General features: G+C 39.5%; 2 protein-coding genes across 3 annotated transcripts in view; one reads left to right on the top strand and one right to left on the bottom strand.

Moving 5' to 3' along the window:
- The window catches only part of MED12L (mediator complex subunit 12L), a 319,598-nt gene that overhangs the window by 181,709 nt on the left and 111,354 nt on the right, over positions 1-26,535 (bottom strand). The gene's annotated exons all lie outside the window — the stretch shown is intronic.
- P2RY14 (purinergic receptor P2Y14) lies at positions 90-25,809 on the top strand. The gene is made up of 3 exons (XM_036851031.1): positions 90-1,140; positions 17,593-17,697; positions 22,808-25,809. Exon 3 carries the CDS (start codon positions 22,834-22,836, stop codon positions 23,845-23,847), a length of 1,014 nt encoding a protein of 337 aa, XP_036706926.1. The 5' UTR covers positions 90-1,140; positions 17,593-17,697; positions 22,808-22,833; the 3' UTR covers positions 23,848-25,809.

Raw genomic sequence — 26,535 nt, 5'->3', positions numbered from 1 at the left:
GTATAGCTGATTCACTTTGTTATAAAGCAGAAACTAACACACCATTGTAAAGCAATTATACTCCAATGAAAAAAAAAATTATCCAAAAATGCCCCCAAAAATAAATAAATAAATAAAGTAGACAGAGTATGGGAGACTTGGGCTCTTCCTCCAAGAGATGCATTATGACTGCATTAATCCAGAGGACTATGTAAGAAAAGTAAATGATCCCAGCAACAATTTGTTAAATAAGCAAACAATCCAGAAATTAGGGTCAAACAGGGCGCTCCAAAACCAAATTTAAGAGGAGAGGGAAACCTGAAGAAAGATTAGGAGACCCAACAGCACGAAATCCAGGTTGGGAATATGTGAGGATAACACCTGGAGTAGGCCGGGCACCAGCAGGCATCACGTGTCTGTCCTCCCCCCACACCCAGAACAGGGTGAGGCTAGAGAGGAAAATCACCCAAGTCCACATGAGAGAGCTTTGGGGTCCTTTCAATCTCTCATCTCATTTGATAATGATCTTGCCCTTTGCTGGTCAAGACGTGCCGGTGAACATGTTACTTACACAGCCTCCCCACTCCTTCCCCTGAAAGTGAGAAATGTTCTGGTCTGGTTTACTCTCAACTATTTTTTCTGGTTTTCCAACGATTTTCAAGGAGTTGGTGAAGCCGTGTGAACTACAACTTGAAAATACTTCCCAATAAGTACAGAAGCTATTCTTACAACAGCGTCACAGGCAGAGGTCATGGGCAGGCATGGGAAAGATCCAGCCTCCTGCTGGCTGGAGCTCTCGCTTACCGGGTCGCTCTCTCCTCTCTCTCAGTACCCAGTTTCATACCAGCTACTATTTGGTCAAGCCTGGATCGTTTGTCACCCTAAGCACAAATCAGATTCAACTCACAGAAGCACAGAGTACAGCTGGGCTCCAAAGAGGACTGGACATCTGTGGTACTTGACATTCAAGCCTTTGGCGAGATGTCAACATTTCATGGAGCACTTTAAATGTTTTGGTTTGAGAGCTAATGCAGCATTTCCCACTGGTCAACACCAGCAGTCCAGGCAGAAAGCAAAGTAGATTTCCCTCAACATCAGATGTTAACACTCAGTGGTTGATCCAATCTCGCCTTCAGAGACCATAAGAGACTGGATAAATTGGTAAGTAAGAAAAGCCCATCCAATGCTGGGTTTATTTAAAGAATAAATATTTGTGATTCCATTGTAAGACGGCTTGTTGTGCTCATAACGTCCTAAATTCTTTTTTTGAATGAACAGAGTGACAGATTTGCAGGTGAGATTTGACTTTTCCAGGTTCAACACTAAACTAAGTCCAATTAACTTTTCTCTGTAAATGTTCTTTTTAATTTCATGAAGCACAATTTTCTTTCATGAGTTCATGCATAGGCTTTCGGAAATTCCTATTTTAAACAATTTGTTATCTTATTGCTTGTAAAATATAAGACAGTGTTGTGTGTATGTGGCTAGTGAGTTAAAATCAGTTTTGGATATGGTGAAGGGTACAAATACAGCTGGGTTATGATGTAATCCCTCAGAGCTGAGGGAGTCCCATAAAGAACTAAAATGCTGGAGGGAAAAACAGAAGGTTTGGTTTAAGAGCACAAAAGGATACAATCTCACTAAAAACTGAAACCAAAGTGAAACACTTCATGCGAGGAAGCATTTTAAATCTTCTCTGAAACAGTAAATGCCCGGGCTACTGGTGTGGATTTCACGGTGAGTCACAATTGATTTTCAAAGGAGAAAACAGGAATTAAAGAAGCCTCATAGGTGCTGTTCTAGCTTTTATTAATGTCTTGTAAGTTTTGATTTTCATGTCCTTGATTCTTAACTTCTGATTTCTTCCTCTGAGATTTCACATAACACTTAAATATCAATCATTGGTAGCATTTTAAGTTTAATTTGTGGATGGCAGGGACAAGGTACGTAACCTGTGGAACTTCTATTGCTTGTTTTTCTAGAAATTTGAGTAGTAAATTCCATAGAACCTAAACTAATAGATAATTTTAAAACCTAATTTGTGCTAAACTAATAGATAATTTTAAAACTTAATTTGTGCTTAGAATCCGTTCCAGTTTATTTCCCAGCCAAAAAGAAAATATCTTTCTTTAAAGAGCCCCATTTACTGGAGAAATTGTAAGAACATTGCAACTGAAAGAAGGCGGAGGTTTAGAGAATAATTGACCAACGACAAACAGCTCCCCCCCCTGCCAACGAAAATTTTAAAAATCACTAAATTTAGTATTTGTTATAAGTTGTGACGTCCTTCTTAATAAATTACTCTCTAAATGGAGAAACGGCAACCTCTTTAAGTCTTCTCTCATTCATTTTTATACCTACCACTTCCCTGCCAGTTCTCCCCGCTTAAAGAAAGCATTCACAGGAGAAAATCTTATCTATTTATACACAGTATAGACATTTAGACATTTAGGTAGATCTCACACTTAACATAATTAAAATGAAGAGACTGGCATTTGCAACTAACTCCTCTTTCCTCCATTCGGGCCAGCTCTCGATATCAGACCCACCCATTCTGGGGAAGATGCTTCATGGCCTTCAGTGCTTCTTCAACACAAAACATTTCACTGGCTACTAGGGATTCACATGTGCCATCAGATAGCATGAGAAAGAAATATCCAGAGTAAAAGTTTGGTTTGTAAAACATAACCAAGATCTAGCCTTCTTTACTTTTTGCCCTATGCCCTCTGGTGCAACTATATAGATTTTATTTTAACTGTTCATGTGTAATTTTACTAAAAACTATTTTAAATGTATCAGCATTAACCTAACTGTATGAAATGGACATTTTCTGCAGATAAAAAATAGTCAAATATCAGCAATTTTATGACTCATCCTAATAAAAAAGAAAACAGTCTTAAAAGGTAGCCCCGGAAGTCGAAGGGTGAGGGAAACATCAAAAATAATAATTTACATAATTTTTATATGCTAGTGAGACCTAGTATGTCTAATTATCCCCATATGTCCTCCTCTGCTTTTAAAGCCTTTGCACAGATTCTGTTATCAAAACTGGGTGTTTCCAGCAGCCAAATTACACTGGGAAAGAACTTCTATCATTGGCTCTGTTTTACTGATTAGGAAACTGGGGTCCAGAGAGGTTCAGTGATTCAAATAGGATGACACAGCTAATAAAGACCAAGGATTGAATTTAAAGGAAAAAGTCATCTGGCCTCAAATCCAATGCCCTTTCACCTACCCCATCCTGTCTCTGATCTAAGGAGATAAATGTGTCCAATAAAAATTGTGATTTATACACAAATAAAAGCTGGAGATGCAAAAGTATACAGGACTGCTCTGCCCCTTAACTAGGTATTTACACAATAATGGCAATAATCACATTGTATGAAACGGTCAATATTATTGGGACTCAAGTTTTCAGAGAGGTAATTTTACCTGGTCGAAAAAGCAGGCACTTTGCAGACAAACAGCTGAATTTGAATCTACTCTGAGCTTGAGCTACATTTTGTTTTGTTTTTTAGCTCCTTTGCCTCTTTGATCTACCTCTGTTCCATCTGTCACCCCAAAGAGCTACTAAGATATTAACTGAGACATGCTAATACCCGGCACCTTTAGAGTTACTCAGTAAAAATGGAATTCCTCCCTCTTCCTTGCTAGTAACTTATTAAGTTAGAGGTAGTACTGGCAAGAGTAAAATCCCAAATCCCACAGGAAATTTCTTGAGTTGATTCTGACACTCATGGAGCCAAATAAGAACTCATAAAATAAGGGGAAATGAATACTTCTCCCAATTTACCTCCTGTCATTCCAACAGAAAACTGGGCACCATGTCAGTACCCAAGTAGTGAGTACCTGTCAACACGTCTAATGAGTGCCAACTAACCATCAGTGACCACTGTAAACAAAGAGGCCGGTCCCTCCAGGCCAGAACAGTAGGCCTGACAGCTAGGGAGTGTGGAGATCTGGGTCAGGGCCCATGAGCCCCACAGGTCGTGGTCCCATACAGAAAGGGGTGGGAGGAAGACATGAGAGGTATTATTTGCTTAATTCATATGTTTGGTGGATGGATGGATAACCAAATAGACAACCTTACCAAAAACCTTAAAAAAGAAAGAAATGAAAGATATCTGATGTGTAGGAGTTACAGTGAGAGATGGAAGTTATGCACATTTTTCATTTAATCACTCTTCATAAAGGTCTGGTGTCTTTTTTTTTTTTTTTTTTTTTGGTATTTACAGACAGGCCACATATTGGATGGATTAAGAGCTGACATATTAAAATAAGCAAACTAACCCCCAAAAAACCTTATTAGAAAATAGAGCAAAATATATTTTAGCCAAGAATTGTCAAACTTCTGGTCTCATGATCCCTTCAACACTACCGAGAAGCCCAAAGAGCTTTTATGTTGTTATACCTAGCAATCTTTACTATATTAGAAATTTAAATTCTGAAATTCATAAAATATTTATTTTTAATTCGCTTTCAAAATAGCATCAAATGTTAACATGAATAACACATTTCTGTGAAAAATAATTATATTTCCCCCCAAAAGTTTTAGTTAGAAAAGTGGCATTATCCTACATTTTTGCTTATCTCTTTAACATCTGGCCTAAGACAGTTAAATTCTCATATCCACTTCTGCATTGGATCAGTTTCAAAATGTATTTTTAGTTAAAGTAAACAGAAGAAAATCTAGTCTCACACAGATACATAACATGACAAGAAGTATTTTAGTAGCCTTCTGGATTTTCTTCTTTGGTACCACACCAAAACTCAAACAGTGGCAGTTTCTTAAAGGCTGTTTGCAAAGTAGAAACTAAATTCATATCAATGAATATTTCTGTTACATTAAAATCCTTTAGCGTAACTTGGTCTTGGAAGAAATCTTTTACCCCTGCTAGATTTTATACCATATAATCCTTGGTCATTTGGAGAGGTACATGCATCCAGAATTTTGACGTATAGATACTTTTCATTATATAGTATCAAAAATTAGTATTAATAGTGGCACTGATTTCATTCTAAGTACTGGAAAGTAATGCTATTTGTTTTCCTTGACTTGAAGGCTCAGTTCATTCAATTTTGAGAAAATGTCTGCCAAATACTCAAGTACGAACTGCTATAGTTTATGTATCATTCGTTCCAGTAAAAATGGCATTCCATAAAGAAAGCAGCTAATTCAACTCGCAACTTACTCAAGTGTTGTTCCTCTAGACAACCATCATATACAGCAGAAGTGCTTTGTGAACCATTCCTATAATGTCACGTGAAATATTTAAGACACACGCTTTAATCAAATGGACAATATGTATTACTTCAACACAGTCACTGTAAAGTTAACTTAGCTTTTTATTTTTTGTGTTGTTGTTTTTTTGTTGGTTTACTAAGATTGCATGGACGTAAGGTAGGCAATGACTACAGGACAGACAGTTGGGTACATGGCCTTCATTTGTGCTCAAGTACCAGCAGGTTTGTTTTACACATTGTGGCTTTTGCACCATTACTACAGATGTCAGCACAGTGAGTGAAAAAGGCAAACAACATGTTAGTATTCTTTTGAAAATGGGCTGACCTCATGGCCCCCTTAAAGAGTGTCAAGGACTCCATGGTTCCACAGACCATATTGTAAGAACCGTTATCTTAGACTTTAACATAGGAAAATTTTCTTTTGATACAAAAAAGCACTAATTCGGGGGAAAAAATTGATAATTTGAATATACTAAAATTAGTAACTTTTGTTTATCAAAATATACTTTTAAAGGAAAACGGACAAGTTACAATCTGGGAGATGCTATTCACCATACATATACCCAACAAAGCAGGTATCAACAATATTTGAAGGATTTCTACAAATCAATAATAGTACAAACAACCCAAAAGAAAAATGAGCAATAGATATGACTAGACATTTCATGGAAATAACCAATTATCATATGAAGAGATGCCCATATCACTGTGATCGTGGAAATGTAAATCAGGACCACAATGTAGTAACATTTCATAAGCAAAAAATTTTATATCCGAGAATAGGAAACGTTGAAGAAGATGTGTATCCACAGAGGATTTGCAACCACTTTGGAAAATAGTTTGGCATTATTTCCTATAGTTTAACATTCATATACCTATGATCCAGCAATTTAAATCCTCTATTTATACACACAAGACACTCTTTCACATGTTCATCAAGGATATATACCTTGGCATGGTTCAGAAGGGCAAAAACCTGGAAACATCCCAAACATAGGAAATTGAATGAATGAACCGTGGCATGCTCAGACGATGGAATGTTTACAGTCACCAAAACACATGAATTACGGCAACAATGCTCATCAGCACGGACAACATGTGGTATCTAAATCTAAATGATCTAAATCACTAAATGATTACATATGTTTCTTTTAAAATCACAATTTCATACACACATATACATACAACACACTTTTAGGAATACATACAGATGTAACAAAACAATTTAAAACAAAACCGCGAGAGAAGGAAAAAAATGGGGCTCAGGGTGTATGGTGGCCAGAGAGACGGCATGTGGGAAGAAAGAGAATTCAGTTACATGCAGCTTATAATTGTCAAAGTCTTGGCTTTTGTTTTGGTTATTGAGTTTGAGGGAAATTATTAACGTAATTAAGAATAACAAAATAGAGTCAACCTTGCATGAACCTTGCGTGATAAGAATATGCCATATGGTTTTATAAGACTATGGTGAATCCAATTTTATGCACCAACGATTTTAAAAGATATCTACACATTTTAACCTGTTACACACATAGAAACTGTAAAACTCTGAGGTCCTGAAGAGACTCATCATTTGACAGTTAAGTAAATCAAGTCCTTAATTTGACCAAAGTTGTACAGATAGATTCATTCATAAATTCAATAACTATCTATTGAACATCTACTATATGCCAGGCACTAATTTAACAGTGAACAAGAGAAATAAGTTCTGTTCTCATGAAGGTTACCTTCATGGCGTAGTAGGATTGGGGGGGGGGGGGGGGGGGGGAGGGATGATGGAGGAAATAAATTGAAAAATAAATACTACTTTAAATAACGAAGACCACTCTGAAGAAAACAAAACATGGTGAGGGGCTGTAGAGCGCTGGCTAGGCGCCTGGCTGTGTCAGGTGCCGTAAACTGGGAAGGCCTCCCTGAGAAGGTGACGCTTGAACAGAGACCAATATGAGGCAGCCACGGTAAGATGCTAGAGACAGACAACGCCACAGACAGAGGCCAGGGCTCCGAGCACCTCTGCCCCAGTGAGGTTCACCTTTCTAGAAGTGGGCATCAACATCCCCGTGGTGACAGCGTGAAAGCAAATTCACCTGGGTATTCCTACTACTCCTACGCATTGCTTGACAAAACCTGTTTGGTCATGCTTGTAGACCTTTGCCAAGACCCCCCGCCAGTTTACAAAGGAACAGAAGCCTTTCACGATTTATCTGGGACAGAGAAAAAGCATGTACCTGCTCAGAGCTTTGTCCAGCGCTGGATGGCAGGCAAGGAAAAGCTCAAGGGGATAGCTAGGCAGTTAAGTTTTGCTTTTCTTTTCAATTTTTGTTTCACTGGGCCAAAAAACTAAGCAGCGCGATAATGTTTTGTGACACGTACTGGCTTACTTGCCAAAGGCAACAAATATCTGCTACTTTGCCTTCTCTACACCCCTACCCCATACACACAAACATACCTGCACTTTCCCACAGGCTGACCATGTCAGGGACATTCGAGAGATAGACGAAAGCTTGCTGGCACTTTTGCTGCTGCAGGCTGGGCAGATTCATGTTATAGGTAAAAAAGCCACACAGCTGACGAGAGGCCTCTGTTGGCCCTGGAGAGCAACTGTGGCCCCTGGATAAGGAACATGGGGTAGTAATAATCCAAGTTATGCTGACATTATATCTGCCAGGCCTCTCCTAGCCACCTACTAGAGGGGAGGCATGTAACCAAGGTAAGAACATACAGGTAAGATGCTACAGCCACTGGGGGCTTGAAAAGAGTTGGGTTTCGATTGTAGGTGCTCTGGTTACCATCTCAGAACTTGTTCAAGCCACTAAGCTCCCTTACACAGCTTTCGTCCTATGTAAAATAACAATGTTTTAGATCATTCATCAGAAATTCATACAACTTCTACTATGAACTATTTGCTGAGCTAGATGAAAATACAAAGCTCTCCCTCCATGCAGTAGAAAAGACAAGCTAATAAAAATAAGACTTGTCAACAGGAAACAATATTCCCTCGTAGTTAAGGCTTTAGAATGACACTGACCTGCACCCACATCTCAGTTCTACAATACACTAGTTCTTACACCTTGGACAAGTTACTCAAGCTGTCTAGATTTCAGTTTCCTTAACTATAATATGAGATTACTTCTGTCTTATCAGGTCTACTGGAGGATTTAAAAGTGCATAGCTGTAGTTCGTTCATTTTCAGTGCTGCACAAAAGTTCACTAAATTTTTTTAATCCTTTTTCCTGTCAATAATCAGTTGAGCTATTTCTACATTTTTGCCATTACAGTATTTCTATGAGCATCCTTGTACATGGATATTCTCATACATACTTGGTATGCTTCTGGAAGAGAGACTTCTAGGGCATATACTTAGGAATTAAAATGCTCAGCTATAGGGTGAGTGGACCTTCATCTTTTCCAACTATTTCCAATTCCTTTTCCAAACTTTCCAATTCCTTTAGAAACATAATGCTGAGCTGGGGATAAAAAAAAGTCCTGGAACACTACATACACCATGAACTATGAACAATTTTTATAATGGAATCTATGTTCATATAGATTTAAAATCATTTATGTTTAAAGGCAGGAAATAAGAAACACAAAATTCAGGTCAGGATTCCCTCTCAGTGGAGGAAGGCACAGCCCAGGGAGGAGTGAGGAGGGAGAAGCTGGAGTACTGGTGAGGTTCCGGCTCTCAAGTCAGCGCTGTGTTCTTTTTGTTGTGCTTTAGTTTCTCTGCATAAATTCTTTTCAAAGTGTCAAATATTCCATTAAAAAGAAAGGGTATTTTTAAAAGCAATTACCATTGCCTGTGTCTGGTACCAGGTAAAGTTCCCAACGAATGGCAGTTATTGCTGTACAATGTGATGAGAGTGAAAGAGATGACAAGACACAGTGGGAGCTCTGGAGGTGAAGCAGCCAGGATCTGCAACGTCCGGGGCTGTGGGAGACCCAGGGCTGCAGGAAATGGAGGTGCTCAGGGCGGAGAGGGGCGAAGAGGCTGCTCAGAGGCCAGAACCACCAGACTCTGGGCTCTAAAAGGGCAGGATTCCCAACACCAAGAACACTATCCTGATAATAGGAGCCAAAAGCATAAGTGATAGATGAAAGGAAAAGTTTGTCTTACAGATGACAGTTTTAAGCAATGTTCTTAACAAAGATTATTTTGGCTTAGAAGAATGGGGAGAATGAGAAAAGAAGATGGCCAGGAATAGAATAAGAAACACCAATTTAAGGACAGGCAGAGAAGCTCCCAGAGGTGACTGAGAAGAAAAGGTAAGGAGGGTAGCAGAGAAGTCTAAGGGACTGTTATGCATTTGCTATGTGCCAGGCACTGAGCTAGGGACCCTTCCCTCAAAACGAATACACACACATACAGTACATACATATACGTATGCATATATATATACACGTGTATACATATGTAGTTATATATACCAGCAGAAAAGTACATGTATACACACATATATACACACATTTCTTTTACTAAATTATCTACTACATTTCTTTTACTAAACCATTTTGAATATAAGTTGCACAAAACCATGACCCTTCCCTCCTAAATACTTCAATATGCATCTCTGAAGATTAAGAATATTCTCCTACTTAACCATGCCATTACCATACCTAGAAAAATTAAGACAATTCAATAACACCATCTAATATACAGTCTGTATTCAGATTCACACAAGCGTCCTAAAATAATTTCTATAGTGCTACCCTCCACTGCCCCCAGTCACCGATCACAGCTCACACAGCACATTATTTCTCTTTGGCCTCTTTTGATCTAGAACTGCTCCCTCCCACCCCATCATGTTTGTTTGCTTTTCATGACATTGATTTATTTACAGAGTCTGGGTTGTTGTTTTATAGAATGATCCATGTTCTGAATTTGTCCAATTGTTTATCCATGATTAGCTTTTCGACAAGGTAGGTTGTGTACATCTAACTGAGTCATATTGAGAGGCAAAATATCGAATTATCCCGTTTTTGGTAAGTTCAATCATTCAGTGACTGTCAGACGAAAAGGTACCCTTTTTTTCTTTGTTATTCTAAATGATCTGTGAGTGATGCTTTTAGATTGGAACATCCTGTTCTCCTACAACCTTTCGCTAAGAGACTTTTCACAAACACTGAAGACTGTTGCCTGAATCAGTTATTACACTGAGGTTGAAAACTGTTGACTTTCTAATTCTATCATTCCTTCTACCTTTTCTTTTTTTTTTTTAATTAATTAATTAATTTATTTATTTATTTTGGCTGTGTTGGGTCTTCGTTTCTGTGCGAGGGCTTTCTCTAGTTGCGGCAAGCGGGGGCCACTCTTCAATCGCGGTGCGCGGGCCTCTCTCTATCGTGGCCTCTCGTTGCGGAGCACAGGCTCCAGACGCGCAGGCTCAGTAGTTGTGGCTCACGGGCCTAGTTGCTCCGCGGCATGTGGGATCCTCCCAGGCCAGGGCTTGAGCCCGTGTCCCCTGCATTAGCAGGCAGATTCTCAACCACTGCGCCACCAGGGAAGCCCTCCTTCTACCTTTTCTAGCTGACATTCTGCTACAAAGAAGAGCTTGTCCCTGTCTTCATCCTCCCTTTTTCATCTGTATTTTTAATATCACTATCAACTCTTGAATTTGGTTTGTTTTTAAAAGTATTTTCATCTATTACTGTCCTTCTTATTGATATCCAAACTGTTGAATTTAGAAGTGCCACCAAGTCAGCTCCCATGTCCTTCCCCCCCCCACCCCTTAACACTTCCTCATTGGTCTGAGCACTTCCTTGTTTTTTGCCTGCAAGGTATCAACTCACCTTTCCCTGTGCCTGATTTGAAATCAGTCATTTCCCCAAGGAGCCTTGGTTCCTGTTAATGGGTAGTGATACTTAGAAACAAGATAATCTCATTGATACTGGGGATTGCTACTTTTCCACCTACAGAGGATTTTTACTTTTGTTATTTAAAGTTGGAAATGGCTTGAGCAAGTTTATAGCTATTAGGTTATCACGACTTCAAGAACTACAAATTTTATTGAGAACTTGTGGAGGTTTATACCTTGAAGGAAAGTAGCCTCTAGACTGAGAGAGAGCCTGAAAATACAAAAGAGGAAAGCAACAATGTACGAAGAAAGATTAGAAAGGAAGTCAGTGTAGGCTGCAATTAAAAAAAGAAAAAAAAAAAAAAAAAACCCCGCCATGGAGTAAAATAAAGCTGGTCCTGGTCCAAGCAGGTCATGAGCATGAAATTCAATTCATGGTACAGATGGAAAGGAGCACTTCTTATTATCAGATTCTGTACATGCGGACATTACCTCTGAGGCAATAATGAAATGGCATCTAATAGCTCCCATAGAGCACGGCAAGATGTAAGATAGCATTCTCAAAACATATATGACTGACTCATATTGAAATCCATATGAAAAGTGAAACAATCACCAATGGATTGATCTAAAGAGGACACTTACATTCAACAATGGATCCCATTGGGATGGGCCTCGGACTCATAAAAAGCAAAGGTCTTTCTTTCCATACGCACTCTGAGCACCATCTTTAAGCTGCATAAAAATGCATCTTTCACATTTAAGTCCTACTCATTTTGAAATGAATGTAGTTGCTTCATTGTCATATGCTGTGTTTAATAAAATACAAACTCATTTAAAGAAGTTCCCAATTCATAAGTGAGTGTAACAATATATTTTATTGCATCAAAGGTTACTGATTCCTCCAACAGGTAGGAAGTACATAAATTTTAGGCTTTAAAGTGTATGAGAATCACTTCTCTGTAGTATTTCCACTCCCATCTAAAGTCCCGGATATTTATATTCTTTTCCTTTGGAATATGCAAGCCTGAATCTTGAACAAACATATACCTGGTTGATATTTAGCTAAGTAAAGTCATTGGCTCCTCACAAATGAAAATCTGTTCCCCAGCCCCCTGGCAAAGGGATATGCGTTAAGGCCCTAAGCCCCAAGATCTGAAGATCTGAGTACTGCACGCCTGATTGAGAAACGCAAACACGGTCTCAGTAAAGCAAAAAGAGGTCAGAGGTTCATTTCTTTGCCTCACCCCAGGGAATAGAACCACATATTCCAAAACAATGCTGCAGAAGAACAGGCTGGAAAAAAAATAAGTCAGGAATCCTAACAGCTCAATCTAATTCCAGATAGAGAAAGGAATCAGTTCCCAAAACTCTGAAGACAGGAGTTTCACAGCTTTCCATCACTCGCATCAAAAATGCAGGCCTGTGTGGACTGCCAAGTAAGTGCATGAAATGCTCTGGACTTCACTCGTACTCCCTACTGCTGAGTGCCGCTTCCTGTGACAAGAACCGGGGGACCATAAGAACAGCCTTCCCCCAGCTTTCCCCCAGGCAAGCACTGCTGGGTCAGACTCCAGAGGAGGTTTGGAGCACACTGCAGCCCTGCGTGTCAGTGCACAAGAACATCAACCTCAAATAAATGTGGGGAGGTAGGGCACACCGTGGGAGCCTGACCCAGGGGAAGTCCTGGCCGGCTGAGAGTCCCAGAGACCTCCGATTCGCCTATTGTCAGCTGAGTCACTCCCTGAACCCCCAACGTTTCCTCTGAGTCATACACTGCCAGGCACCAGGTATTTGATTCTTATAGGAATAGAAACCTTATGAGGTAGCAACTACTACCCTCTCATTTTAGAGATGTAAAGACAGAAACGTGGAGGCACTCTGTAACTATTCTAATATCACAGCTATTAAGAAATTGAGCCATATTTCTAACCAAGGTCCACTACATCCAACATGCATGCTTTTAACCATTATACTGCACTGTCTGCCCATTATTCCAACAGAGCTGTAAAGAAAGCCCACTTCACATTCCGAGACCTAAGCATATGAATTACTTAATCGCTGCTGAGTTACTCAACCTACAGTTAAGGTTTAGCACCAATGAGAGAGCTGACAAAATTCTATTCCTATATCAAAATGATACCAAATACAACTACCATTAAGGGGCTACTTCAGTAGTTCTCAACTTGGGAACATTTAAAAAAAATGTCTGGAGACATTTTTCGTTGTCTCAAGTCATGGGTGCTGCTGGCACCTAGTGGATAGGGCCAGGGATGCAGCTAAACATCTTACGATGCACCAGACCACTCACCCACAAAGAACTGGAACTCAACAAAATGTCAGTAGTGCCAAGGGTGAGAAACCCTGGGCTATACCAAAGACTGTAGGTGGAAAATCCCCCAAAATCTAACCTGACAATCCAGATGCACTCCTGGTACGGAGGCTAGGATGGGTAGCCATTTCCACGGCCCCAGAAGTTTGGCACCTGTGCCACACCTCGCCCTCCTCCCCCAGCTCCCGTGATCTGCTTGCATCACCACACGATGTGAAGACTGACCCAGGTTCGAGGAGGTGCCAGTCTTTCTTGCACTTTGCTATGAGTTCTGCTAAAAGTATTTTAAGGGAAGTGGTTGGAATTAAAAGTAAAACACTAGGTTTGGGCATCATTATCAGCTTACCGTCCATACTAACTCACTACCCGTTACGGAGGTTCTGTATGCAGTGGCACCCAGAGACTAACTGGAGAAGCTGAAGGCATCCACACCTTGCAGACCTTTAACACCTAGATCAAAAAGGACATACTCACAAACTCACACGCACATGTCCACCTTCCCTCAAAAAAAATACTGCATAAGTGATTCCTAAAAACAATACTCTAGAAAAATGCTGAAGGGCCTGCAATGCATGCACATACTCATGAACACAAACAAAACATGCTTGCCCCGAGTTCCCTCAGGAGTAGAGGAGACCTGGCTTGGAGATGAATAGACATAAATTTGAATACCGTCTGGCCACATATTAGCTGCCCAATTCGCCTTTGATGAGTTAACTTAACCATTTTCAGCATCAGTTTCCTCATCTGCAAAATGGTGATAACAGTAACAGATTGGCAAGGCTCTATCATGGTACTCAAGAGCTTGGGCAATCCGTGTCCCCCCTGCTGTGCTGTCCTCTCATGTGTCTTGGTGCATGTGCCCGATAGCTCTCTCTGCCCAACACTCCCTCCCTCCCCTTTGACCCCCTTCTATGAAATAAACTGGCATGCTTAAAGAGACTTCCCCTTGAACAGGTCTATGACCTAGAAGCAGGGGACTCTGTTGACCCACTCCTAAGGAGTCACAATGTCGGGAAAGAGAGGCAGGACCAAGAGTGAGGATGCAAGAAATTCTAAAATATTCAACCGACCATAGAATAAGAAAGGCCAGAAGCCTGATGACAGACTTAAGAATTAATTAATACTATTCAATAGTATAAAATATTTTTAAAATATAAAGTATGTTATAAAGCATTTAATAACATAAAATGTTATAAAATATGACTACAAGACTGAATAAGTAGCCCATATATAAATTCTCCTTCTATTCAACCCTTACGACTGTTCTGGAAACCATCTAGGATATCACATACTGGCACCACAAAGAGAAAAAAAAAAAAAAAAGTCACACATTACTGCAAGGGAGATAAAAGCAGCAATAATAAGAAAATGGCTTTAGTAAGTTTAGAAATGTACACAATGATTACACACATCTATACTACATTCTACTGTTAGAAGAATCATCTAGAAAACAAATATTTATCTCATATGAAAAGATCTTGGGGCACCTTGGATCAAAGCTTTTGATGTTTGGACTGTAAGGACAGAGAAGGAATTGTCAGACTGTCGTTAGATAAGAACTGAACAAAGAACAGGAAGGAAAATGCTCATCATAGGTGGGTACTGATTAAAGAGTGATTTGAAAGCAATTCATTCTCCAAATACATTCTTTTTATTGAATTTTTAAAAATAAATTTATTTATTTATTTTTGGCTGTGTTGGGTCTTCGTTGCTGCGCGTGGGCTTTCTCTAGTTGAGGCGAGCCAAGGGCTACTCTTCGTTGCGGTGCGCAGGCGTCTCATTGCGGTGGCTTCCCTTGTTGCAGAGCATGGGCTCTAGGCACGTGGGCTTCACTAGTTGTGGCATGCAGACTCAGTAGTTGTGGCTCGTGGGCTCTAGAGCACAGGCTCAGTAGTTGTGGCGCACGGGCTTAGTTGCTCCGCAGCATGTGGGATCTTCCCGGACCAGGGCTCGAACCCACGCACGTCCCCTGCATTGGCAGGTGGATTCTTTAACCACTGCGCCACCAGGGAAGTCCCTCCATATACATTTTTGTTTTCTAATTATGAACTATTTCAAGTACACAAAAGTACAGAAACTAATGTTGGTTAACACCAATACACCTAATCGTCCAGTGTTAATTGATAGTAATATTTAGGCATCATTGTTTCAGAATTTAAGAGATGAAATACCACAAATACAGCTAAAGTCCAACCACCCTATGGCATCCCTTTCTCCTCCTTCCTTCACCGGGAGTAAGCACTGTTCTGAAGTTAGAAGATATCATTCCTGACCAGAACATGCTCAGTACTGACCTGGATCAAATATAATATTCCACCACAGAGAACTAAATCTCTTTGTTTTGTTTCTAAAGAGAACTTCATGACATTTTAGGGCTATTCTAGGTAAATAAATTTTTTAAAATAAATTTATTTATTTATTTTTGGCTGCCTTAGGTCTTCGTTGCTGCGCACGGGCTTTCTCTAGTTGTGGCGAGCCAGGGGCTACTCTTCGCTGTGGTGTGCAGGCTTCTCATTGTGGTGGCTTCCTTTGCTGCAGAGCACGGGCTCTAGGTACGCGGGCTTCAGTAGTTATGGCTCGCGGGCTCTAGAGCGCAGGCTCAGCAGTTGTGGCACATGGGCTTAGTTGCTCCGCAGCATGTGGGATCTTCCCGGACCAGGGCTCGAACCCATGTCCCCTGCACTGGCAGGTGGATTCTTTAACCACTGCGCCACCAGGGAAGTCCCTCCATATACATTTTTGTTTTCTAATTATGAACTATTTCAAGTACACAAAAGTACAGAATCTAATGTTGGTTAACACCAATACACCTAATCGCCCAGTGTTAATTGACAGTAATATTTAGGCATCATTGTTTCAGAATTTAAGAGATGAAATACCACAAATACAGCTAAAGTCCAACCACCCTATGGCATCCCTTTCTCCTCCTTCCTTCACCGGGAGTAAGCACTGTCCTGAAGTTAGAAGATATCATTCCTGACCAGAACATGCTCAGTACTGACCTGGATCAAATATTATATTCCACCACAGAGAACTAAATCTCTTTGTTTTGTTTCTAAAGAGAACTTCATGACCTTTTAGGGCTATTCTAGGTAAATACGTTTTTTTTTTTTTACCACTGGTTCTCCATAAAATATCTATTTATATTTCCAGACTAGAAGGATGAGATTATTATGATGAAATTTATAATGAGTAAACTCTAAGTAAAGTCTTAGATTTCAGGCTCCTTTTAATGTAACTTTTTCCTACCTCAAGTCCCAACTACAGCAAAGAAAAATAAGGTTGTTTTTTTACCCTCCTCACCAAATATTTATTAAAGTCCCCTATGTACAGAGTCTTTAAAACAAAAAAACAAAAAACAAAAAAAAACTTGCTCTTCAAGGAGTACTCGTTGGGATAGCAGCATCAACATTACACCCAACTCCAGACCTATGGAATCTTGAGTCTTCATTTTAGCAGGAGCCCTGGGAAATATGTATGCGCGTTAAAGTCTGAGAAGGGTTGCCTTAAAGAATTCAGAAAGGTGACAACCTAGACCAAGGCAGAACCAAATCCAACCACCATTCTGCCAAACCTATCCTCTTCCTATCATACAATATAGCTTTCAGATGTTATCTTGGCAAAGTCCATGCGTAAGTAGACCAGTGGTTATCAACCAGGGGCAATCGGGCCTCCCAGAGGACATTTTGTTCACAACTTAGGGAGATGATACTATTGGCCCCTAATAGATAGAAGCCAAGAATGCTGCTAAACATCCTACAATGCAGAGGACAGTCCTCACGACAAATAATTATCTAACCCAGAATGTCAATGGTAAAAGGTTTAAAAAAAAAAAAAAAACGACAGAAAACAAAAAAAGCCTGCCTATGATTTCCTGGCAAAATGGTCAATTGTTAACTTCAGTAATTTAAATGAGCTGATTTGAGCAACCAAACCCATAAAGGGGGGGAGAAAAAAAAAAGAAAGAAACCAATAACTAAAAACACTTCATGTGCAATCCTCTCAAGTAAAGAGTTTATAAGGTTCCCACCAGGGTTTACATCACATCAGTAATCGTCAATAGTGACAACCAAAACGAAGCTCAGTAAAGCAACAACAAAAGCGCATGTTGAAATATTTCAAAATTATACAAGCTGTATTTAAAAAGCAAGTGCACTGCTACCACACATACTTCTTCAATAAAAACATTCTGGCGTTTATTTAACTTAATTAAATCTTCGTTTTTCTCCTACAATACAGGATCATTAGGGAAGAAGCACCTTGGCCACTTCAAGATGACAAGCACTCACTGGGCTAAATTACTTCATTGAAAGGAAACCTCATATTAGACAAAAATTTTAAAACGTAAGTGAACAAATTCTTTAGTATTATCAAGAGCTTTGTTAATTTCATCAAAATATTATGAAGGAATAACTTCTCTTCTTCAGAGAAAGTAGAATTACAGCACACAGAACAGTGGAAGGTGGTCCATTTTCAGAGAAAAATGGGTCATTGTGTGTAATTACACAGAGGATGAGTAATGAACTCAGCATGTTTTTATTAAGATGAATGTATTTCTGGAGTGGAGTGAGCATCGCCTTGTCTGGCCCTGTTATCAACTAAGTTCTGCCCAAAGAGAGAGCCCTGAGGTTATATGCAATACTCTACAACCTGAAAATACTAATGCAGCCCGACCCTGAGACCTAACATTTCACTAGGAACAACAGCACTCACTATCTGGATTAAAATGAAACTTTGCCACTGATATTCTAGCTGTGCAAAAAAAGATGAGAGAAAGCAATTCATAGGCTCCTATTACACATTAATGGCTGTCTTTTGGTCTCATAGATCCATTCCACCATTATGTGACCAAAGATCCAAAGTGATGGTTTATATAGACTAAAACGTTTCAAGTCATTCCATTCTCCTTTACCTGGATTTGTGGAACAAGGAAGATTTCCACCTAAGAGAAGCTGAAGCCTTATAATATTTTTTTCTAATTGAAGTATAGCTGATTTACAATGTTGTGTTAATTACTGCTATACTGCAAAGTGATTCAGCTGTATATATATATATATATATATATACACATATATATACACACATACACACACACATTCTTCTTTTATGTGTGTGTGTTTGTATATATTTTCCCCCCCATTATGGTTTATCTTGAAATCCTTCTTTTTTTTTTAATTTTTTTTTTTATAAATTTATTTATTTATTTATTTATTTATATTATTTTTGGCTGTGTTGGGTCTTTGGTGCTGTGCATGGGGTTTCTCTAGTTGCGGCGAGCCTGGGCTACTCTTTGTTGCAGTGTGCAGGCTTCTCACTGTTGTGGCTTCTCTTGTTGCGGAGCACGGGCTCTAGGCGCGCAGGCTTCAGTAGTTGTGGCACGTGGGCTCAGTAGTTGTGGCTTGCGAGCTGTAGAGCTCAGGCTCAGTAGTTGTGGCACATGGGCTTAGTTGCTCCGCAGCACGTGGGATATTCCCAGGCCAGGGCTCGAACCCGTGTCCCTTGCATTGGCAGGCAGATTCTTAACCACTGTGCCACCAGGGAAGCCCCTTGAAATTCTTCTTAAATGAAGTCTCAAGAATTCAGGGAGCTGTGCTTATGTTCCCTGAAGCCTCAAGGTTAACATAATGACCACTTTCACTATAGAAATTCAGAGGTAATCTCAGAAGTAACTTCCATGGGCAGGGCTGGCTACACTTCCACAAACTGGCTCCACAGAATGTCCCTTATTTCGGTTGATCATCATCCAGAGGTGCTTTTCCTCTTTCTTTCTCCCCCTTTGCCTGTCTCTTGTCTTTGATGGGCTGGGACAAGCTGCTTAGAAATAGTAAATCAGCTGAGAGCCTGGGGCAGGGAATGGAGGGTTGCTGGGCCACATCAAGACATTCTTTCTTTCTGATTTATTTGGTTCTTATTTATTTTTACGTTACCGTATAAAATCAGCATCCGTACGTTACCATTTCCTCCATCTGTGAACTGATTTGCAGTTTTAGTAGGTCTCTATCGGGATATTAAATCACCTCTATACTAAAGACAAGGAGAGGAGACTGGACAGGTGTTACAAGGTCAAAGCGATACATGTCTCTGTTATCAGCTTGTCCTATTTTTCATCTAACATGTATTCCTGCCGTTTGGTCTCGATATATAACTGGCCTCACTTGCTGCAGATACCTTAAGATAGCCCCTTTTCCACACATCTCTTGATCCATCACTGTAGAAAAGGCTGCCACACTCTGAGACACCAGGACCAAATACGATAAATTATGTACCTGGAGGTCACAGTGCCCTGCCATCAACACTACTGCTCAAGAAAAACAGACTTAAAAGCGTGAACATTACCACTAAAATTGTCTCGGATTTACCATTAGCTCGTTACCTACGTAGAATGCCCCTTTAATTGGCCTCTGCTGTATCCATCCAGACAGCAGCGCGAGCAGCAGTGATGCCCTGCTTCTTCCCCCAGTCAACACGTCTCAAACGGAGACTCTGATCTGCCATTGCTTAAAAACAGCCCAAAATAGCAAGAAGACGTTTGGAGGGAAGGACCCAAGCAAGCCTTGAGTACTCATTTCATTTCAGAAGGCACTCTGGCTCTAGAAGTTTACCTGGGTCAGCTAGCCCCTTCCATCAACCTCAAAGTGAGGAAGGGAGGAGGCATGAGGTGCATGGCAAAGCATATATGCTCAGATTCTTGACACTCTGAGGAACCAGAGAGCATAGTCGTGGACCCATGGCATCAGGCTACATTCAGACATATTGCAGTGCAAAAGGACAAAAGTCACGAGATTCTGAGAAAATGTCTTTATACAGATTTCTAGAAGGAAAGGAAAGAAATGGTGGCTCTCACTAAATCATTTCTGGGAAATTCTTCACTATTACTATATACAGTGGCTTCTATAATTTTTCTATAAAGAGAGAAATTGGGTACTCATTAAATCATTTCTGGAAATTCTTCACTATTTCAGTATTTAGTTGTATATTATATAGCTAATATTTCTCTCTACTTTAAAATGTACTAACATCTGCTTTTTAAAAAATTTTATATTTTAAACTCCAGTGAATCCAACAATTACTGAATACATATCATGATCCCCGCACCGCACTGACTGAGGGGCTGTGTCCCCAGCACCGGGACCCCTGGGAGCATTCTCTTGAGCTCTGTGAGACTGGCTCTTAGATTAAGCTGCACCTTACTATCAGGGGACAAGACCAATTATTTACTAAACACAGACTCTTTGCCACAGTGGACAGTTAAAAATAGACAACATGGGCCCTTCACTTACCATCTAAAATATGAAACAGGCCACAGAGGACCTACAAACAAACCGATTATGATCAGAGCCAAGTGGGCAGGGGATTAGATTTCCTTTCAAAGGAAGCCCAAGGACAGGCAAAATCAATTGCTAGAAATGTAACTAGTTTTGCCATATGCTTGCAGGAAGAGTACACAGAAGCAACATATTCTTTTGGGGGAAGCAGCACACAAAGTTTGCATGTGTGATTTTTTTTTTTATTTGCAATGTGACTGAATTTCATATTCCACATTTCCAAATTCTACTTTCTCACACTTCCTTAATTTTACTGACACAGCCCTTCACTGACTGTGTATAAAGCACCACGCTTGGCACCAGAGATACAAAGATGAACAAGACAAATTCTCTGTCCTCAAGGAACCCACTGTTCTCCACAATCTTTCTTTCCCATGATCCCTGACTAGATGTAAATTTCTTAAGAGCAGGGACTCATGTCTTATATTCCCAGATTGCATATTCATTATTTCACAAATATTTTAAATATCTAATGTCCTAAATGTAATGCTAGGAATACAATGGTTAAAAAAAAAAAACAAAAATGACATGGTCTCTCTCCTCTGAAGGAGCTTACAGTAGTAGAGGAAACAAAAAACAAACAGCTAGAGAGACAAGTGCTATGACAGAAGAAAGGCACAGAACTATGAGCACACATACAAGGGACCTCACACCCAATCCACCCCAACCAAGGCTTGGGAGGGCAAAGTTTCCTAAAGAAAGTGGCATCCAAGCTGAGGCCTCAAGGATGAAGAGAAGTTAGCCAACCAAGAAGGTAGCGAAAGAGTCTTCCACACAAATGAAAGTTTGTGCAAAGGTCCAAGGTGAGAGAAATCACAGAACCCATGAGGAAGAAGGGTTCATAACAGCAGGAACTCATCACTGGAGGTAGAATTAGTAGGGATCAGACCAAGATGGGACTTCTGGTAGCTCAGGGTTAAAGAGTTAGGACTTTATCCTGAGGGCAAGGACCAACCGATGAAGGGTTAAGCAGGATGTTGACATTACAGATAAGATGGGCAGTAGACATTTTCTAAGATGTATCAAATAATCTTTCAAAAGAGTTCTAATCTTCCTTGTGCCATAAATCATTATGTCCAACATCAGTGAAGACTATACAGGATTCTCTAATAAAAGAAGGTTCTGGGTAATACCTAGGGCAGTGTCGTCCAATAAAAATATGATGCAAGCCGCATATGTAATTTAAAATTTTTCCAGTAGCCATATTCTTAAAAAAAGTAAAATTAAGTGAAATTAAGATTAATAATATATTTTATTTAGTGGGATATTCCTAAAATATTTCAACATATAATCAATATTAAAAATATTGAGATATTTTACATTATTTTCTGTGTACTCAGTCTGCAAAATTCATTGTGCATTTTCCATCACATCTCAATCTGGACTGGCCCCAATTTCAAGACCTCTACAGCCACATATGGCTAGTGGCTACCATTTGGACAGTACAGATCTAGAATGTACTTTGGGGAGCATTTCTCAGAATGTTTAACGTCTTTCTATCATTTTTGTTTGTTTTCTAATTTATAAAAATAATGCAAATCAGTTTTTAAATGGGAAAAAAACCACAGAATATCTCAATTTTGAAAGGTACCCATAATCCTATACCAAAAATACCAGTTATAGTTGGACGTGTATGCTTGTAAGACATAGTCCTATGTCTAAAATATACATAGGGTAGGCTTTCTAAAAAGTAGGGTCTGTGTCAATAGCTCTTAAACCTAATATATTAAAGAGTTGTGAATAAAATGAAACAGATTCTCTGTTTTTATAGCTTTATTACCTTTGAGACTATATTTAAATGAGTATTCCTGGAACTTTAGAGTTGTACAGGAACCTTTATCGTTTTAGGGAAACGCTGGTCTCCATGATTACCTCAGTTCTCAGACTGTCCTGCTTCTCTAAATTTTCTTTCCTGTCATCTGTCTACTCCATTCTTCCCTTTTCAAAAGGAAGGACGGGAAGGTGAAAGGGAGGAAGGGACAGGTACCTAAGGAATATACACAGCAAAAACTTAGTTTCAAGAACTTGCTGGGCGTGGCAAGTTCTTGCCCTTTCCTTTATTTATTTCTCGGCAAATGACTCGAAGGTCGTGACTGCCCTTTGAGTGACTATTTCACATCACCTTCCAGGCCTCGCCTTCAGAAGTTACCAAACGATGAATGCCACCACTGCCCCACCTGCAGAGGGGTCCTGCCCCCGGAACACCCTCATAATCCAGCAAATCATCCCCGTGCTGTACTTCGTGGTCTTCGTGGCCGGGATCCTGCTCAACGGCGTGTCCGGGTGGATATTCTTCTACGTGCCCAGCTCCAAGAGTTTCATCGTCTATCTCAAAAACATTGTCGTCAGTGACTTCCTGATGAGCCTGACTTTTCCTTTCAAGATCCTGGGAGACTCGGGCCTCGGCCCCTGGCAGCTGAACGTGTTTGTGTGCAGGGTCTCGGCCGTGCTCTTCTATGTCAACATGTATGTCAGCATAATGTTCTTTGGGCTCGTCGGCTTTGACAGATATTATAAAATCGTGAAGCCTCTTTTGACTTCGTTCATCCAGTCCGTGAACTACAGCAAAGTCCTGTCGGTGCTGGTGTGGAGCCTCACGCTGCTGCTTGCCATTCCCAACATGATCCTGACCAACCGGAGCGCCAGGAAGGCCACACGCGTTAAATGCATGGACCTTAAGAATGAACTGGGCCTCAAGTGGCACAAAGCCTCCAACTACATCTTTGTAGCCATCTTCTGGATTGTGTTTCTTTCCTTAGTCATTTTCTACACTGCTATCACGAGGAAAATCTTTAAGTCCCACCTTAAGTCCAGAAAGAATTCCATCTCGGTCAAGAGGAAATCTAGCCGCAATATATTCAGCATCATGTTCGTGTTTTTTGTCTGTTTTGTACCTTACCATGTTGCCAGAATCCCCTACACTCGGAGCCAAACAGAAACCCATTACAGCTGCCAGTCAAAAGAAATCCTGTTCTATGTGAAAGAATTCTCTCTGCTATTGTCAGCTGTAAACGTATGCCTGGACCCCATTATTTATTTCTTTCTATGCCAGCCATTTAGAGAAATCTTATGTAAGAAATTGCATATCCCATTAAGAGCTCAGCGTGACTCAGAAACTTCCAAACCCAAAAGGGGAAATATAACACAAGAGAGCACAGATACTTTGTGAATTCCCACCTCCTTTCAAATAAAGTCTGTGCATGCATATTGTAATCTTCAATTACATAATAAAGAAAAATGAATAAGAAGCAATGTCCACGATAATAAGTATCATCATCTCTAGGCATTACTATTCAATTTAGTACAATAATAAAACTAAAATGTAAGTTTCCATGCTTGTTTTTGTACCATGAAAGAAAAAATAATACATTATTTAATCTTATCCCATCAAAATAGAAGGTTTAAATTTATAATCAATAGTCTGGTCAGTTAATATAGCACTTTAAATAGCAGTAAGGAAAACAGGAAGCAATCACGACAATTCACAGGGGCATCTTCCTTCTTCTAAACACAAGAATTAAGTTGGCATATTATGCAATTTTTTTCAACAGGGTCATTAAAGACCAACTTAAAAGCAGGCACAGTCTGATAAAGGATTAGAGGCCTGTTTGTAGTGAAAAAGTCAAGTCTTCTCTGATTTGAAGAAGCAGGATAAGCAGACACCCAAAAAATTACTTAAGAAATCCCCCACTGATTTATTTCATGGCATTTCAAAGGAAAGCAGATATAAACTCTGTACATCGCAGCAAAAAATGTAATTTTTCTCTGATAGCATTTTGAGGATGATATAAGATACATCTTAAATATGTTTTATATGAAGATTAGCTAAGCCACTTAATGAGCCTAGTGTTCTGGTGTTAGAATATGTTTAAGTAAACTCTACAGAGGGAATCTAGATAGTGGCATAAGTTGCCAGAAACTTCCCCTGTTCAATGGTATGGGAAAAAAATCTAGGATGTCTGGGAAAAGACAAATGCACACAAATACCCCCAGCTGGCAACACACTTTATTCCCTAGGAGCAGAGAAAAGCAGTTTTCTTAGAAAGCAACTGGACTTGATAAAAAGAAAATCTAAAATTTACAGTAATGAGTGAGAAATTACACATAAAATGAAAATTTACACATCATATTTTCTGAAAAACAAATTTCATATGTGCAGATACGGGATATGGTTGCTGGCTTGTGAGTTATCAAAGCTCAGTTCTTTCTCTGCTATTAACTGGCTGGAAGACATTTAGCCCATCTTTCAAATACTCTTGTCAAACATTTTTGTAAGTCATGTTTTCATATATATATATATATATATATGTATGTATGTATGTATTTCAAGCCTTACCATATATGTGCTAATAAAAAATATTTTTAATAGTGTCAAGTTTTTTCTTAAGTCAAGATACCAAAAAACACTACCAGATTTACTCATAGTCAAGACATGGGTGGTTTCTTTAGTACACTCAATTACAAATGCTAATAGAATACAAAGAAAGAAGGCATGGGAATACCCAGGAAGGAGTGGCATAGAGTATTTTTGAAATTCTATTTGCCACTGACTTTTCAAAATAAGTATTTCATATGTTCTTAGGACCTCATCAGATTTTAGGCAAAACTGAGAAAACACATTTTAAACTGAGGAAGAGCTGAGAAGAATTTCGCACTCTGTATCTACCTTCCACCCTCATGAAAGCTCTCTGCTCCCAACTCTGGGTCAAATATCCTCTCCCAAAAACAACTAAATCACAAACCTATGATAAACGTGCCTGGCAAAACTAAGCTTGCTATAGAATTTTTTTGGCTAAATATATTTGCAAAAGAAAGTGGCTGTGTTTATTCACAGTTTCCACTGGTCAGGACAAATTAGTAAATACTGGTGTTTTATATGTCCCCTACTGGGCCACAGGAGAAATTGAAATTATAAAAGAAGATGAGAAGCACCAAGTTTTGCCTTTGTAACCACTGTGCCAAAGCAAATCAGAAATATGAAAGGCAATATTTTTCAGGAAACAATATGCAATGCAAATAAGGATATCGTGAAGCAAGAGTTGAATAACAGCTACTGCGTATCAGAACTTTTAAGGTAAAAGACTTGTACTTGGAAAACTGTAAGACACTGAAGACAACACACACAAATGGAAAGATGTATGCTGCTCACAAATTGGAAGAATTAATATTGTTAAAATGACCATACTACCCAAGGTAATCTACCAAGGGTTCAATGCAATCCCTATCAAAATACCAATGGAATTTTTCACAGAACTAGAACAAATAATTCTAAAGTTTGTATGAAAACACAAAAGACTCCAAAAAGCCAAAATAATCTTGAGAAAGAAGAGCAAAGCTGGAGGTATCACACTCCCTGATTTCAAACTATACTGCAAAGTACAGTAATTTGATTACTACAGTAATCAAAACAGGATGGTACTGGCACAAAAACAGACACATAGATCAGTGCAATAGAATAGTGTCCATAAATGAATCCATGCTTACACAATCAACTAACCTACCAAAGGAGGTAAGAATATACAATGGAGAAAAGACAGCCTCTTTAATCAATGGTGTTGAGAAAACTGGGCAGCTATATGCAAAAGAATGAAACTGGACTACTTTCTCACACCATATATAAAAATAAACTCAAATGGATAAAACGCTTAAATGTAAGACCAGAAAGCATAAAACTCCTAGAAGAAAACACAGGCAGTACAGTCTTTGACACTGGTTGTAGCAATATTTTTTTGGATGTGTCTCCTTAGGCAAGGGAAGCAAAAGCAAAAATAAACAAATGGAACTACAGCAAACTAAGCAGCTTTTGTAGAGCAAAGGAAACCAAAAACAAAGCAAAAAGGCCACCTACTGAATGGGA

Source organism: Balaenoptera musculus, chromosome 4 (genome assembly GCF_009873245.2).
Source record: "Balaenoptera musculus isolate JJ_BM4_2016_0621 chromosome 4, mBalMus1.pri.v3, whole genome shotgun sequence".
NCBI classification, from domain to species: Eukaryota; Metazoa; Chordata; class Mammalia; order Artiodactyla; family Balaenopteridae; genus Balaenoptera; species Balaenoptera musculus.
The sequence above is the reverse complement of the archived record's forward strand: the minus strand, read 5'-3'. Positions and strand labels throughout refer to the sequence as shown.

Excerpts from the sequence above, each read along its gene's own strand:
- P2RY14 (XM_036851031.1), top strand. The coding sequence starts at position 22,834 with ATGAATGCCACCACTGCCCCACCTGCAGAGGGGTCCTGCCCCCGGAAC.